Source organism: Gymnoscopelus microlampas (genome assembly GCF_963454915.1).
Source record: "Gymnoscopelus microlampas genome assembly, chromosome: 14".
Lineage (NCBI taxonomy): Eukaryota > Metazoa > Chordata > Actinopteri > Myctophiformes > Myctophidae > Gymnoscopelus > Gymnoscopelus microlampas.
In genome coordinates, this window is record NC_139951.1 from 23361287 (window position 1) to 23377915 (window position 16629).

Below are 16629 nucleotides of genomic sequence, written 5' to 3' on the forward strand. Positions count from 1 at the left end.
CATGTCAGTGATTAGGTGTGCCGATACACAGCACTTTTTTATTATGAAAATATATGAGGGGCGGGGGGGATTGCAAATGCAAACAAATACTTCTGTTTTGCATTATTCAGACATGCAAACTTGTAGCTGTTTTGAATCAAACAAAAAAGTTTCCAAAACGATACATAGTCACAAAAACGTATCGCGATATCACGGGACGATATATCGGCACACCCCTAGTGTACTGTGCACTATGTGCATAGCGTTCATACCCAGTAGTACCATTCCATTTTGAATTGAAGCAATTCATTGTTTTAATGCACATTAGGATGGTTTCTTAGAGCAGTACTGTCAAATATTAAGATATGCTGTATAATAGTCGCGAATATTTTCATAATGTAATTCAAAACTACATTGACCCTTCAGGGAATTTTGTTGTTAAGTAAATTACTTATTTTCCTTAAATGTTTCAGACAAGTGAGTTCTATGGCAAGAAATGGCATGATGAACATTAAAAATTAAAAGGCTGGGCTTTTTATTGAGGCTTCAAATAAAGTATTCCAGCAAAACACACATGACAAGTCTACAGAGTTCACACATTAGGTCAAGAAAGGTCAAGAAATGCATTGACTACATTTTTCATTCAATTTTGGAGGCTGACAAATTTTAAATGAATAAATTGCACAAGCCATGCCAATTAGTTTGAATATAGGACATGACCAAAGTAGCAGGTGTTGTTTTAGAATAGGATTTCCAAGATGGGGATTTTTTATGACAAGGAGGAAAAAAGGATTTATCAACCCACGTATCACATTCCATGGCTAACATGTTACAATACAAATTTCTGAACACATTTAAAAAATGACAAAATGTAGTAAGAGGCTCTGCCACCATTTCCTACAGAATAGCATTACGCTCCATATTATACTGGCCGAACTCTCAAGCTAACACTCTCTTCACGAGAAATAAACAAGAGGCCAACACCAGCAACCAGGATTCCTTTACATTTTCTAAAAAACAAATAATGGGGCTTCACCAAAATTACATTATTGAAACAAAATATAAGTGGACATTGGAGTCTCGATTTGCATGTGGACATTCGAGTCATGCAGTGCGGCTTCAACTGCTCCTTGACATACACTGATGAAATAAATGGGCCATAATAAAAACCATGGTCTATAAGCCAATTCAGATACACGATAATCAGGATAACAAAACGACATTTACAGACGAGTGGTTCTGTATAAAAAAGGGGGAAAGAAATAATGGATCATTGACTATGTTTTAAAGGTCACTCCAACAGCCAATCAGTTAACGCTTACTCCAAGACAAATCTCAACATTTCCAATTGGCTTCAGGGCAGGGTACTTTCACAAATAAAAAAAAGACATAGCATATAATGAATATAAACCAGCCCCCGATTCAACGACGTGTGGGCATTATGTTACATTGCACCATCGACTAACCCTCATCTAACGATAACCCTCAATATATATCCGGATGCTAAATAAAAGAAGGCATATAATATTTCAAGTGATGCAGTAAATTACCATATGTATACAAAGATTTGACTGGAGTCGCAGTCAAAGAAAAGATCAAACAAAATGGGGGTCAGGTTAAGTTATACAAGAACAGTCTGCAATATAAAGTTATCATTCATAGAGATGCGTGGATGGATAGATATACATGTATGTGAGAGAGACAGGAGGAGGTTTTGGGTTTAGGTGGATGGAGTTTTAGAGGTCTCCTGCATCCCTATCATCCGTCCGGCGAGATTCTGACCTGCCATTCACGCTATCCTTCCGGTCTCGGTCACACTCCCTGGATGACCTGTCTCTGGAAGAGCGCTCTCGGTCCCTGGATGACCTGAGAGATGGTATTAATAAAAATAGGTTAACCCATTAAAACCGTGAAAGCATCAGTGTCATTTTAGATTGTTGCGTTGGCTATTCAAAAATAGCAGATATACAAGCTTACAGAGCGACACTTTGTGCTGCGAGCTTGTAGATCTATTTTAGAAAAATCATGAACATTTGAATATATATATATATATTTTTTTTTAAGCGAACACTTTCAACTCAAATCTTTGCTTCTGGTGGTCACTGGAACAAAATATTTTGAGATTTTGGGGGTCCTTGACATGAAAAAGGTTGAGAACCTCTGATAAGTTTTTCAGAAAACTGTTGGATTTAGAAGAAGTTTTTTTTTTACCGGCCTCAGGTCTGAATGGGTTAAAGATACTGTCTTGTCTACAAGACACAATGGCCAAAGTTACATGGACATCATGAATTCATTCAGAATGAACTCATTCCGAATAGAGGAATCCGTTCCACTCACCTGCATATGTTTACATGGGACCCGAATAAAAGTATTCCTTGTTTACATGACCAAAGCATTCAGTCGGAATATAACTTTTGACATGCGCAAAGTGGTTCCCGCCTACGCCCGGGCATGGACCAGGGGCCACTACCCAAAGCAGAGCTTCCCCTGGTGGGCATGGGAGGAGGCAATAGCCCCCTTGTGACTCCGCGGCGGAGGTCTGTAGGTCGTAGGCAGGCCGGGAAGCAACGCACCGACTCCTGGCCAGGCAGCGTTGTATGCGGTGCAAGCCTGTGTTCTTTGTATTGGTACCAGACACGGTAAAACGTAGGCTAGCCTATACGATTTGTCACATTTCTCATGTAGGTACGATGGCGTCATTATAATAATAAATAATAATACATAAACACCTGACCGCTCACGGTCATTATAATAATAAATGGAGAGAGAGAGCAACACTACAGTCTATGAAACAAGGCACGCTCATTTATGGCAAAAGTACAAAAGTATTGGCATCAAAATATACTTAAGTAGAAAGTATAAGCTACTCATTATGCCGAGTGTCACGTTTTTCTTATATTATGAAAAAGCTTTGAAACATGCTGTAACTCATTCACTGTGACGAAAACCCTCTTTCTGCGCTGCGTAGCGCACATGGGTTGAATGCGGGGTCTGTCGCCCTAAAACACAATCGCCCCGGGTCAAAATCCAGCGACCATGGAGCAGCCGTGGATGGCCCGCTCAAAAGGTGCGTGGGGCGGGGTGTTTTGGGACGACCGTTCCGGCTGCCCATGTAATGAATTGATGAAGTAAAATTCATCTGTTTTCGCTGCAGCTGCGCCCTAATAATGTTGTTTTCATTTATTTTTGTTCACGTATGCTATTAAAATAATGCAGCTATTGCAGTATTGGGCCTTAACATGTGATTAAAATGTATATGTATTTGGCCCCTCATATATAAAATAAATAAAAATAATAAAATAAAATCTGATTTAAAATTGAAACTTGCAGCTGATCAATGCGTTTCTGCGTTTACGTGTGGACAGGGATTTAAAAAAAATCTTTGTCATGTGGCCAGGGATTCTTTTTAAAAACTGAGGACTAAAATACCCGTTTAGAAAAAGGCTTATTAAATGACGCTATATAGAATAGAATCATTAATTTTATCCCGCAGGAGCGAGCGCTTCTCAGCACCAACCGTGGCCGAATTAGAGATTTGATAGGTCATTTTTGGACAATTCTGACAGCACTACTAAGCATGGACATGCGCAAAGGAATGCATGTATTCCAAACAGAGAGGAGCGTTCGGAATAAAGTGTTTACATGGTCAATTCCGATTGGTACATCCCGATTCAAACGGTCTATACCACCCCTCCAAACCCGAATGAAAATTCATTCGGGTCAGACTGGAATGGAATATTCTATTCCAATTGACGTGTTTACATGAGCATTTCTATTCTGAATGAATTCATCCATTCCGAATAGAAGTGTATTCATTCCGAATGAAACTGTCCATGTAACAGCAGCCAATGTCAACATTGAAGTAATCAGCCCTAACAGGTTCTAGAGTGAAACAACCGTGGATGAGAGTAGGGATGGGTATTGGCAACAATCTCACGATACGATACGTATCACGATACTTGGGTCACAATACGATTATTTGCGATACGCATCACGATACTTGGGTCACGATACGATATATTGCGATACGATACATATTGCGATATCATGATATATTGCGATACGATACATATTGCGATATATTGCGATATATACATATATCACAACTAAATATTGTATATATATATATATATATATATATATACACTACATATTGAGTAGCTGCAGATCTGTGATAGGTTCTTTGAATGTTTTTCATAAAGCCTGTATCTGAAAAAGAAAGAAAAAAAAAATATATATATATTTATTTTTTCAAAAAAAAATATCGCGATATATAGTATCGCAAAATAAAATATCGTGATATATCGCGATATCAATAATATTGCCCATCCCTAGATGAGAGTAGGAGAGTTTAGCTTGAGCGAGTGTCTTTTACTTGTGTCTGGAGTCATGGGTGTGGCTGTGGTGGCGACCTCCGCTCCGGGAGCGAGAGCGACTGCGGTGGCGTCGCCTCCTCTCACTCTCCTTGGAGCGCGATTGGGAGCGGCGTCTGTCCCGTGATGAGGAGCGCGAGCGTCTCCTCCGCCTGTCACGTGAGCGAGACCTGAGGAGAAAAGAGCACATGTGTATTATTTACCACTGATATTCTACATGTATGGAAACCACAAAATAAAAGCTATAGAGAAATATATTTTTCATTTTATATATTTTTTAAAAAGTCTCAAAGTTATCAATGGCAGTTGTATTTGTTTGCAATTACACACATTGTCCATGAGATGGAGTCATACACCTCTACAAAGTCCATACAATAGCCCTTCACTATGTGCTGTCACATGACACCACATTATTCTACTATACTCTGTAACACTATTAGCTCTATACATCCAGGATTTTATCATTAATCCAGATTATATGGTAGTATACTAGCATTGAATAACTTAGCTGTTATTGCCAACACATGCTAGCGTCTATATGCATCGTATCTCAACAGCCTAAAGGTCAGACCATGCACCTACCTATATTATAAAACAAGAATAATCGATAAGAGAATATTTGATAGTTGCAATCTGACAAATTGACAATAAGATGGCGTATCTCTCTTCACCACTGACAACACTACAAATGATTTAACTGTGTGAGATAGTTGAGGGAAATGTACAAACCTTTTTTGCTCTCTGCTGCGTGACCTGGTCCTGTGAAGAGGAAACAAAGATTATGAGTTTGCCAGTAAAGCATTCCACACACACACAGACACACACACACACACACACACACATTAATATAAGAATGTAAAATATTACTACTTCGCCTATAATTACTATCTTTGACTTTGGTACATTCTTAGTTTGACGTGGTTCAAAACTCCCTGCTCATTTAACAGTAAAACAAATCTATATACATTTTATAAAAATGTGCTGTACCCACCTCTTCTTCAATTTCTCCTCCTTCTCCCTCTCTTCTCTCCTCTTCAGGCGGTCCTGGTTTCTCTGCTCCTGCTTTTCCACCACAGTTTTCTGTTCCAACATGCCGAATCAGTGAAGTTGGTTAAGATATCAAGCTATACGTTTGACAATATATACCCACAGAACACATTCCTGGGCAGTTTATAAACTTTAGATTTATATATTGAACAAAGATCCAACACATTTTACTATTTTAACCGTCCTACGGCAAGTGAATGAGTGCAATAGTACAATAAAGTAGTAACAATTTAAACAGTAGAGTTAGAAGTTAAGCGTCAAGAATCCTTGTTCCTTTGTCAAAACAAAAAAGGTGAAAAAGAGACAATGTGGGGACAGGCTAGACTTGAGCATACCTTCAGCGCATCCAGTTTCTCTCGGATCTGAATGAAGCCCAGGTGCAGTTTCCCACCAAAGTGGTCGGCCAGGCGACGGTCGTTGTCATGGAGACCCAGGTAAGCGGAGCAGACCTCGCACACCCGCAACTTCTGCTGCTGGAAACTGGAGGCAGGCATGGAGTTCCTGTACTCTTCCTGAGAGGGCAAGTGTAAGGAGAAGAAATTATAAGATGAGGTTACATTTCTTTGCACCATGTCCCCATTGCATGGAGGGGATGTCACTATCGTCACTGCAGATAATCTGACTGAGACTGGGGGATTTTTTTCTTTTTACATTTGTATCCACTAGAAGCTCGGCCCTGCTACGCAGGGCCTCGCGTCTAGCCCGCGGCCACGCCCACGTAGCGCCCGCGGCCACTTGGCACCGCATATAAGTGGCGTAGCGTCATGAGGGCCAGTGGGGCCGTGGCTCGGTCAGTGAAGACCCTGTAGCGCGGATGATATGTGGCATAGAGGGGCAGATTTTAAATCTCCAGAGGAAACATCCGTGGGCTACCATTGGTTCAGCGATGTGTGCGGTCGCCCTGCGGCCCCTCCTCCTCCACCAATGTGCAGTATTGAGAGCCCTGACGTCACAACATTTGGAGCGATGGGCACTGCACTCTGGTTGGTTAGGGTACACCTAGGGCCCAGGTAGAACCCAGTTAAAGCCTGCATGGGCAAACCCAGTTAGGACCCGCCTTGGTCCCACATAAACGTGGCTAGTTGGGGCCCACCTAAGGGCCAGGTAGAAGCTACTTATAGCCCGCATGGGCATCGCAGTTAAGACCCACCTCGGCCCCACATAGAATTGCCTAGGTGGGGCCCACCTAAGGCCCAGGTAGAACACACGTATGTCCCACAAGGGCATCCCAGTTGGGACTGAAGTGGATCCTGCTGACATTGCTGACATGGGGTCCATATGGTTTAGGCCACCTTGAAACCATATGGAAAGTACGCTGGCGTGCTGGCTGGAATGCAAACGCTGCATCATACCTGTAGTGTGTAGTTTGATGTTGTGTGTGTAGATCAATGTCCATATGAAAGTCAATGCCCAGCAGTAGGGCTGAACGATTTTGGGGAAAAATCTAATTGCGATTTTTCTGACCGATATTGCGATTGCGATTTGATTGCGATTTTTTAATAAAATAAAAAAAATCTTAAACATTTTTTTAAAGTCAAGCTTCAGTTTAGTATTCACTGTGTACGTTTAAAAAGTAATTGGAAGTAATGGAACATTACCAAATGGCATACCATTTATTTACTGTTCTAGATTCTAATAAATAAGGATGAGAACTAAAAGATATGAATTGCTTCATTGCTTCCAACATGTATCTTCCAAGTACTTTTTTCCCATGTATATATTCAAACCTTTAGCTGGAATAGAAATAGCTTATTTTTGTAAACAACCCAACATTGAACTTGTTAAGTCATTAACTTATGGCTCAAGAAGAGAAGCTTTTTTCTGAAATTAAGTTCAATAAATAAAAATAAAAATAAAATTAAACAAATAATTACCATTTTGTGTAAACAATTCACAGCAGTGAAATAAGTAGGTCTTTCACTTATGGCTCCAGAAGCATATTTACTGATATCCAGTATTTAGCTTATGTAGATTAACATTCAACTAAAATGTAACACTTTTTTGTCTCACAAGCCAAAGTCCTCTCCTACTGTACATTGTATTACTGCTACTCCTTGGAAGTGAAAAACTCAGAATACATAACGCAGTGGTGGAAAGTAACCAAGTACATTTACTTAAGTACTGTACTTAAGTACAATTTTGAGGCATTTGTACTTCACTTGAGTATTTCTCATTTCCAATACTTTAACTCCTACTCCACTACATCTCAGAGGCAAATATTGTACTTTTACTCCACTACAATTATTTGAGAACTTTAGTGACTAGTTACTTTGCAGATATAAATTATAATATTATAAAACCTACATTAACCACTTTAGCCCTATTTTATACATAGGTAATTTGAAAATAGCCGATATACAAGCTCACAACTCGCCGCGATGCGACGCGTTGTGAGCTTGTAGATCTGCTATTTTCAAACATAAGTACTTTTGGTACTTTAAGTACATTTTGATACCAATACTTTTGTAGGCCTACTTTTATTCAAGTCAATTTTGAATTTGGGATTTTTACTTGTAACAGAGTACTTCTACATTGCAGTATTGATACTTTTATTTAAGTACAACATTTGAGTACTTTTTCCACCACTGTACATAAGTGACAAAGATACAGTTCATAGTCGCTTCTTTTGTTTTGGGCTTGTTTTCATAGACAGGGTTGCTTATTTCTCTCACAAAACCTGGCAATACTGACCAGGAAGTGCTGTGCATCGTATTGTTAACATCAGATCACAGCATCCAACAGAAATAGTTTAATAATGATGGGAAAAATATAAGTTACACTTACAGAAACAAACATAGATAGGAGCAACACTACTACTACACTACTTGTGTCGCACCGAAAATAATGTTTTACCGCTACGCGCGACACGGCCGTTCGACAAACTTTAAATACTCGCAGCCGACGGCGATACACTATGAGAGGGACAGAGCGAGAGAGAGAGGGGGGGGGGCGCTGCCCTCTCGCTCCCTGTAGAGAGAGGCAGCCACTCTGGATAGAAGGAGACAAGTCCCGCGGGTGCTCTGGGATTAATATTAATATTAAAATGATTTATTATGATAAAAATTAAAAATTAAAAAATCGCGGCCTTTGCGATTAGCTAATCGCGTGGTTTCAAATCGCGATTTCGGTTTGAAAACGATTAATCGTTCAGCCTTACCCAGCAGTGTCTTTTTTTTCTCCAGCAGAGTTTCTAGTGTCTCTATCGCTCTCTGGAAGAGGTTGCACATGAACTCTGCAGCCGCACTGAGGCGCTCCAACACAAAGACTCTGACATTAAGCTGCTTCACACAACAAACATCAGCACCACGCTGCTGTTTGTCCAAAAGACACAATATCTCCTCTCCCACCGACGTCATGTGTTCATTTATCGACAGCCGTACAGACTCCTTTTGACACATTTTACCTCGTTTATCCAGCTCTCACGGACTCTACCCTAATACAGTGGTTCTCAACCTGTCGGTGGGGACCCCCCACAGGCCAATGTTAAAATGGTAGCACTTGTTCCTCAACATAGTGTGAATGTGCGTGCAAAGTTGACCGTAATCGGACGCTGCATTCATGATTTGCGGCATTTTGTGCAAACTTTAGATGTGAATTTTAGCCAATCGGGATGGAATATGAAAGATTAAACAGATCCGTCTTGATCACATGACTATAGAGATCATGTGTACCGATTTGCGTGAAATTTGGATAAAATCGGAAGGAGTAATGTAAAGAAATATGTTTTACATAAGTCGGCCTTCTGGTGGCGCTATAAAAGGTAGATGTGAAAAATGCAGGGGAAAGGTTTTTCCTTGACCTCTGGAGAGTGCACATACAAAGTGTTACACAGATTGGTGCAGTTATAGGTAAAAGCACAAATCTGACTGTTATAGCGCCACCATGAGGCTGATTAGGAAAAATCTGAAGTGGAATTTCTTCCTCGGCATAGTGGGAATGTGGGTGCAAAGTTGCACGGAAAGTGCATGCTGTGTTCATAATTTGAGGCATTTTGGTCAAAACGGAGCAGTCCTGCAAACTTTGGAAGCCATTTTAGTCAATCAGGATGGAATATGAAAAATCTGAAAGACCGTTTTTTTTGTAATGACTATAGAGATACTACTGTGTATCGATTTGCGTGATGTTAGGGCAAAATATGTAGGAGTACTGTGAGAAAATGTGTTTCGCAAAAAGCGGCCTCCTGGTGGCACTATAACAGGGCCATGTGAAAGAAATGGGGCAGAGGTTCTGAATTGGCATCCAGGGAGTGTGTGTGCACAGTTTCGCTGTGATCAAGCCAACGATGCGGGAGATTAGCTATCCACAGACGGACGGACAGGGGGTAAAACATACTCTCGCGCCATGCCTTTCGGCCTGGCGGAGACAATAAAAAAGCTAAAGTAAAGGAAAAGACCATTACTGCAACAAAAGTAGTCAACAAACTATACTATAAAACAGTGGCCACATTGTCAAATAATATATGAAAGAGGCAAACATGTTGAAAATAGCCGATCTACAAGCTTACAACAGGCGTTGTGAGCTTGTAGATCTGCTATTTTCACAATATTGACTTGGCGAACGGACTCAAACAAAAGGGGGGGGTCCCCAGTTCAAATATGATTAATTGGGGGGGGGGGGGGGGGATAGGCACTGCCCTAATCGGACCGAAATGATCTGAAATTACTACATTACCATAATGCAGCCTAAACGTGCGTTGCACGGGGCGGTCCTGCCATTACGTTAGTTACTGGAGTTGCTGTGGAGCTACACCAGAAGACACACAAGCCCACACAAACACCATCTACAATGGAACGGAGCAGCAATAATAACATTTACCACACGAACGTGCATTGTTGACAAAGTGATTGCACAGGCGCTGCAGGCATGACAACCACGTTAGCGTTAGCTACATGCCAACTATCACAGCGCCCTGTCCGTCGTCGCTGCGACTGACTCTGATGGCTACAGCCATAGATATATATAAACACTACAGCAAGCTCTCTGCGATGCCATTGTCTGGAAACTGCTCTTAGCGTGACACGACCAATGAGAGTGAGAGCTGTCGTTGTTGCTAAGATACGGTGCATGGCACACGGCGTCTCTGCCCCATAGCTTGTAGATCTCTCACACATGATTGGCGTAGGCTGCGTTGCCAGGTCTGACTTTTTGTATAAGCAATGGTCGGCTTATTTTTGCGCGCCTTTGGGCTCGTTCGGATAGTGCGCACGGCAACGCTTGTTTCGTGCACGTCAGCGCAACGTGGCAACGGACGTGGCAACGGACGTGGCAACGTGAAAGGGTGGTCACTGTTTGGCAGATGATGATTGGCTGGTGAGATTGACCACCCGGAAGTAAATTCCGAGCAGACACTTTATGACACTTTCTGATTATTATAAAAGGAGGCACATGTGAAGGTTGAAAATTAAGTAGAATTACTTATATACTTTTGCATGAGTGATTTTTGTAGCAAGTTGGGAGTGAAATGGAGCAGTGCTTTGGCCGTGAGTTGTTCCTTAGTGGTTGAGGTTCCAAAGGCGCACGGCTCTCTGATTGTATTGTTGGGATGGGATGGGATGGGATGAAGACAAATAAAAGACTTGGCTTTAGTGTACCAGCCTTGTATATGAATAAGATCAGTTCTATTACTCCAGAGCACCCCCTCACCTCTGCATCCTTCTTCCTGGTGCGGACCTTCTCTACTTCCTGCAGGACTTTCTGGGCCTCGTCCACATTGCCTTCAGCACCCAGCTGCTCAGCCTTGGCCAGGAGCTTCCCGATCTCCTCATTGAGCTCATGGACCTTCTCTGCCTGCAAAGAAAAACAAAGTGCCATGGGCCATTTATTCATGCAATCCAGTTTTACCAAATGTCAAGCAATACAATTTTCAATCAATAGATTAATAGTTTCTTTTCCCCAAACATTTTAGACATTTCTGTCAGCAAAGAGGCGGAAGAGAGATTGAACGAGATTAAACGTGTCTTGAGTCGGACTCCACCCAAGGACATTATGATTATGTGGTCAGCATAACTGCTTGAGCTACCAGGGCAGCTACAGTATGTGTGACTAAATCTAATTAACTGAAAGGTATTGTGGTCCATTATTGCCGATGGGGGTACAAGATGTAACTTGTTAGAGCGATAGAGACGGAGAGAGAGACAGACAGAGATGGAGTCATAGAGACGTGGTTTGGCATTATGTCTAGGGATGCCACCGATTATTCGAATTTTAGAATATTCGTTACAGTCTCCATAATCGAAAATGATTTTTAAAATTCGATTTTAATAAAAAAATAATAATAATAATTATTAAATTTTTTTTTTTTTTTTTTACTTTTTACTTTTTTTTTTTTTACTTTTTACTTTTGTATGCCTTAGTTTCAATCAAAATATATGCTAATACTAATATTATAGTCTTAATAATTGTAAATGGCCACAGTTTCAGAGCGTTTCACTGTTTCAGCCCAGCCCAAACATGAACTCTGCAGCCGCACTGAGGCCCCTGCTGGAAAGCATCCCAGCCCAAACATTAACGTAACTAATAATTGGGCCGCGCAACCCAGAAATGACCGTGATAATGCTAAAACAGGAGCGGGGGAAAAAAAAAAAATATTTTTCAAAAAACGGCGGCGTCGAATAATCGAAAAATATTCGCCAGGGCTGTCCGAATTTCGAATTGGCTGAAGGTCAGATTGTGGCATCCCTAATTATGTCGTCCAACAAAATGATTAGAGCATGCATTCTGCTCAGCATGTAAAGTAGAGCATAATCAAACTCACAATGCATCACCAGCTTTTTTGCATACATTGCAGGGACAAACCATACCAGCGTACTTTGCATGGGGGGGGGGGGGGGGGTTAAGTGATTGTATAGGACGTACCGACCCTGGTGTAGAGCGCAATTATAACATATACCCGAGACTGTTAAGGTTCTCATGGGATTGCTGACAACTATTACCTTAGCAGCCACTTCAGCACTGATCTCTTCTTGCGTCTCAGCCAGACGTTTCTTGGCTAGTTCTGTCCTCCGGTCGCAGTCTGCGATAAAAGATTCCAGGTGATCCACCGCCTTGGGAGGAAAAACAAAAGAAAAAGAGAAGGACTTAGATTCTGAAACCCTTATTTATATTTGGGTAGATCATTACTAATAGGACACTACTTACGTCAAGCTCAAAGAACAGATCCTTTTCCTTGGAAGCAATTTCATAATCTGCCCGAAGTGCCAGGTCGTGGATCTTTGAGCACTCGCCCAGGTCCATACGCTATAAACATGTGTACGCACACACACATAAAAAGAAAACAAAATTAATTACATTGTTTACAAAAATTAAATTGATAGATGGATCTGACATTTAAAGTAGCAGTTTGTGATCATTTATTCCCACACAATAAATCTATTGATTGTCTTGAGGCTATAACCATACAAGCAAGGCATGCATGAGTGCTCTTTAAAATTTAGAATTTCAATGACAGCAATGAGCATACTGTTTTTTTTAGAACATTTGAGATCCATTGACCTCAAATGTCCAACACCTTTCAGAAGGTTAATTTCAATAAGCATATTCAGACCTCAGTGGTTGCCTACAAGTACTTACAGTTCCAGACAGGATGTCATGAGGACAGCAGTTCAGCAGATGGCTTTTGCAGACCCGCTCGTCTGAGAACTTGACCCTCTGGCGCGTCTCGTCCCCTGAAACAGTCCAAAAACAGCCAATGAGAATGACCTCACATACTTGTTAGTAGGAGCGAGGTATCCAATGCTTTCTAATCTGTTACTGTGCTCGGACTACGGCAAAGGGGCAGAAAAAATAAAATGTGACTAAGACAGGTATATTTTAAGATCTTCTGTCCACCGCATAGCCAGGTGAAGATCCATACACTGGGTGTCATGTCTTACAGTCTGAATGCAACGTTCTATTAACAATAGAGGAAATTACACTTGCATTTAGGATGAACTGTAAGAAGCCAAATGTTTCTGCTAGCCAACATCGGACTACTAATTACGTCAGTAATGTGACCAGCTTACGGTTGGCAGATGGCCATATTGGTCTGGGATATTTCCTGTCAGTCTTGGTGCTTACCTCAGCCAAGCCTCTCTTCATGAATAATGTGTAACATTAGAGCCTCTACTAAGTTTAGCTTGTGATAACAGTTGAACCTTACAGTATTAGGCTTGGGATATAGGTAGATGGATCTAAAGTCACAGTATGGGAACATCACAAATTAACAAAACAACAGTGTGACTCTGTCTGTGACGTGTATCAATGGGATCTTTATGCAACAGCTGTAATTGACTAGATGGGGGAAAAAGACCTTGCTTATAGAAAATGTGATAAGAGGTGTAAACATTCCAGAATTTTTGCTCCAGCCAAGTCAGTCCTTTACTGATATGGAACATTGAAAAGAAATAAATAAAAATAAATATGAATAAAACCAAGGAAAAAAGTTAGTTTATACACACTGCGATCTGCACCATATACTGTACCCATCTGCATCTTCAAGACCTCAGCTGCAGAATTTTAAACCCGCTGTAGGAAAGTATAAATGGGAACTGTTTTCTTGCCCATACCTGTAGTAAGAAGTTGGGAGTCATACACAAGTCAGATTGTAAATGATCTGTGCAAAGTTTTTTTTTAATTCTTTATTTTTTTGTTTTGATTGATATTTTCTTTTTAAAACAGACGTCTAAAAGGAACAATGAACTGCTCCTGTTCAGCGCGACCAGACGTCATAGCTCAGGCTGCATACACTACTCCAAATTGTACTTCTAGTGCCACTTGAAGATTCTTTTTTTTTAGCCATTTGTGAGATATGAAATATAGGCTACAAAAACTTCCGGAAGGCAAACATATTGTTTGGATATTCATCATAACAGCTTTAAAAATCATGTGTGACTCACGGCTCGATGAACATGAGGCTTTCTGCAACTCCTTTGCAGATTGATGTAGGCTGGCAAAGATACACTGAACCTTTATGAATAAAATAAAGGGGCCACAATTGTTCAGTTTGTATGCAACATATGCATGGGAAGAATTTAATATTAATCTCAACACACATACACCCACAAACGCACAACACAAACTTGCATACTCTATAATTAACTAATCTTAGCTTGCTGAAGAGTCTTTCTCATCAATCTCTTGTTTTCAAGTGGGTTGGGCTATTAATAAAGTTGTCATCGCTTGCTCATGACCAGAGACTTGACAGCTGTATCTGTCTTTTTAATGTTTGTATCCAAATAGCTGCTATAAGCAATTTCTGGATTTCACATACAATGAAAGCAACCATGGCCACTATATTACTGATAACCATTAGTGACTTATTGATTAGTACATATACAAAGTATATATTGTTTTCACTGTCAGTGTTGCCAGATGTATGACAATTTACACACTGTACGATCAAGAATGCAAAATAAATAAAAAGCCCAAATGCACGATCATTTTTAGCCTGGTAAACCCTCCCTCCGGAATCAAATGGAAATGAGATTTCCGGAGGGAGGGTTTACCAGGCTAGATAATTTTGTCATATTGCAAAAAGGTGCATGCATATGCTTAGCTCCAGAAGGAACCTCTCACTCCCCTATACAGCTCCGAGATGGGGTTCTATGTCGTTCTCATCCAGGATCGGGCGAACGTCCACCAAGGCTCCGCTGTTTACCCTTTTTTATACATCGTATCCCAAAACGAATGGTAGATTCCAAACCGCACGGATGTTTAAGGTTTGGTCGGGGGCATAATATTTTAGGTCGGGAGCGAAACTACCCGTTTAAATCGCCTATTTAGTCAGCCTGTGGCCATGTTTCCCATTCAACCCGGAAAACCCCCCTACGTCCGCTGCCAGTACTGCTCCCGGTTTGGCTACAATGGGAAACATGGCCACAGGCTGACTAAATAAGCAATTTAAACGGGTAGTTTCGCTCCCGATCTAAAATATTATGCCCCCGACCAAACCTTAAACATCCGTGCGGTTTGGAATCTACCATTAGTTTTGGGATACGATGTATACAAAAGGGTAAACAGCGGAGCCTTGGCGGACGTTCGCCCGATCCTGGATGAGAACGACATACAACCTCATCTCGGAGCTGTATAGCGGAGTGAGAGGTTCTTTATGGAGCTAGCATATGCTAAACCCCCTTCTGCTGATTCGGGATCCGGTTTGGCTTTTCACAGTAAGTCAGTAAATGTGCTCATAGATTCCAAGGTTTAGTCATTAAACTAATGACTAAATGACTTATAGTCGATACAATACACTTCCGTGTAGAGCTTTCATCCCCAATAGATGACCATCTTTTTAAACATAGAAGATAGAAGAAGATAGTGTCAGACCATTTAAATTAAGCAGAGTTGTCTGCTGACAATAAAGATGTAAGTTTCCTTTACTTATTGATCAGATCCATGTATGGAACCTCGCTCATTTGCTGTAACATTATCGGTGACTCGGGTAGGAGGCTTATCTTATTACCAGCTGCTCGCAGGCCGATACTAAACATCACTAGAAAAACAGCCAAACTCATAGCGCTAGCTATAATGGACACAAACATTAAATCCAAAACCCTTAAAGAGAACTGGCTAATTGGATCAACAGACACTGAAACAGTCGCCTCAAGTCCAAGTCCACCCATTCATGCACTGTTTTGTCCACCACTCCACACGCCAACACAAGCGAGCCTTTTGCAATGGCTCCATCTTTGCTAAGTGGCTAGCAGCAGCTAGCACTGTGCTGCAACAACTCACCATCCCTCGCAGTTCCCATGAGTTGGTCGAGCAAAGCTCTCATTTGAGCCTGGGCAGACATGGCCGCGGGGTCTTGTTGCTCCGACGCGAAGAAACCCAAGATACTAACGACGGTTGTTTTGTATTTCAAAGTGTGTGAAACGGGTCAGAAGAATGTTTACTCCTCCAAGCGACAACTGGACGTTCGCAGCTCCTTGAAGCCAGCAGGACTCTCCAGCTTCCGGTTGGTTAATGTGGAGAAATGACGTCACATCCTATTATGGCAAATCTCGTGCAGCGTCAGGCCACGCGAGGTTTACAACCAGCCGCCCCTAGCGGATACGGAAATGGCATGTGTGTGCGACTGTGCGTGTGCGTGGGCACGTGTGGCGTGTGTGTGTGTGTGTGTGTGTGTGTGTGTGTGTGTGTGTGTGTGTGTGTGTGTGTGTGTGTGTGTGTGTGTGTGTGTGTGCGTGCGTGCGTGCGTGCGTGCGTGCGTGCGTGCGTGCGTGTGTGTGTGTGTGTGTGTGTGTGTGTGCGC

General features: G+C 41.5%; 1 protein-coding gene across 8 annotated transcripts; it reads right to left on the minus strand.

Moving 5' to 3' along the window:
* Positions 1 to 490: 490 nt before the first annotated feature.
* On the minus strand, positions 491 to 16317 carry luc7l (LUC7-like). Of its 8 annotated transcripts, none has more exons than XM_084079428.1 (12): positions 16110 to 16178; positions 14273 to 14342; positions 13859 to 13942; positions 12969 to 13063; positions 12537 to 12635; positions 12332 to 12442; positions 11043 to 11186; positions 5735 to 5911; positions 5344 to 5432; positions 5082 to 5111; positions 4355 to 4522; positions 491 to 1845 (listed from the first exon to the last, which is right to left on the minus strand). In XM_084079428.1, exons 3-12 carry the CDS (start codon positions 13866 to 13868, stop codon positions 1716 to 1718), a joined length of 1053 nt encoding a protein of 350 aa, XP_083935554.1. In that variant the 5' UTR covers positions 13869 to 13942; positions 14273 to 14342; positions 16110 to 16178; the 3' UTR covers positions 491 to 1715. The 8 variants fall into 8 exon arrangements, with proteins under 8 accessions (XP_083935554.1, XP_083935552.1, XP_083935551.1 ...); XM_084079426.1 differs by having other exon boundaries at positions 13847 to 13942; XM_084079425.1 differs by having other exon boundaries at positions 13835 to 13942.
* Between the last annotated feature and the right edge of the window lie 312 nt (positions 16318 to 16629).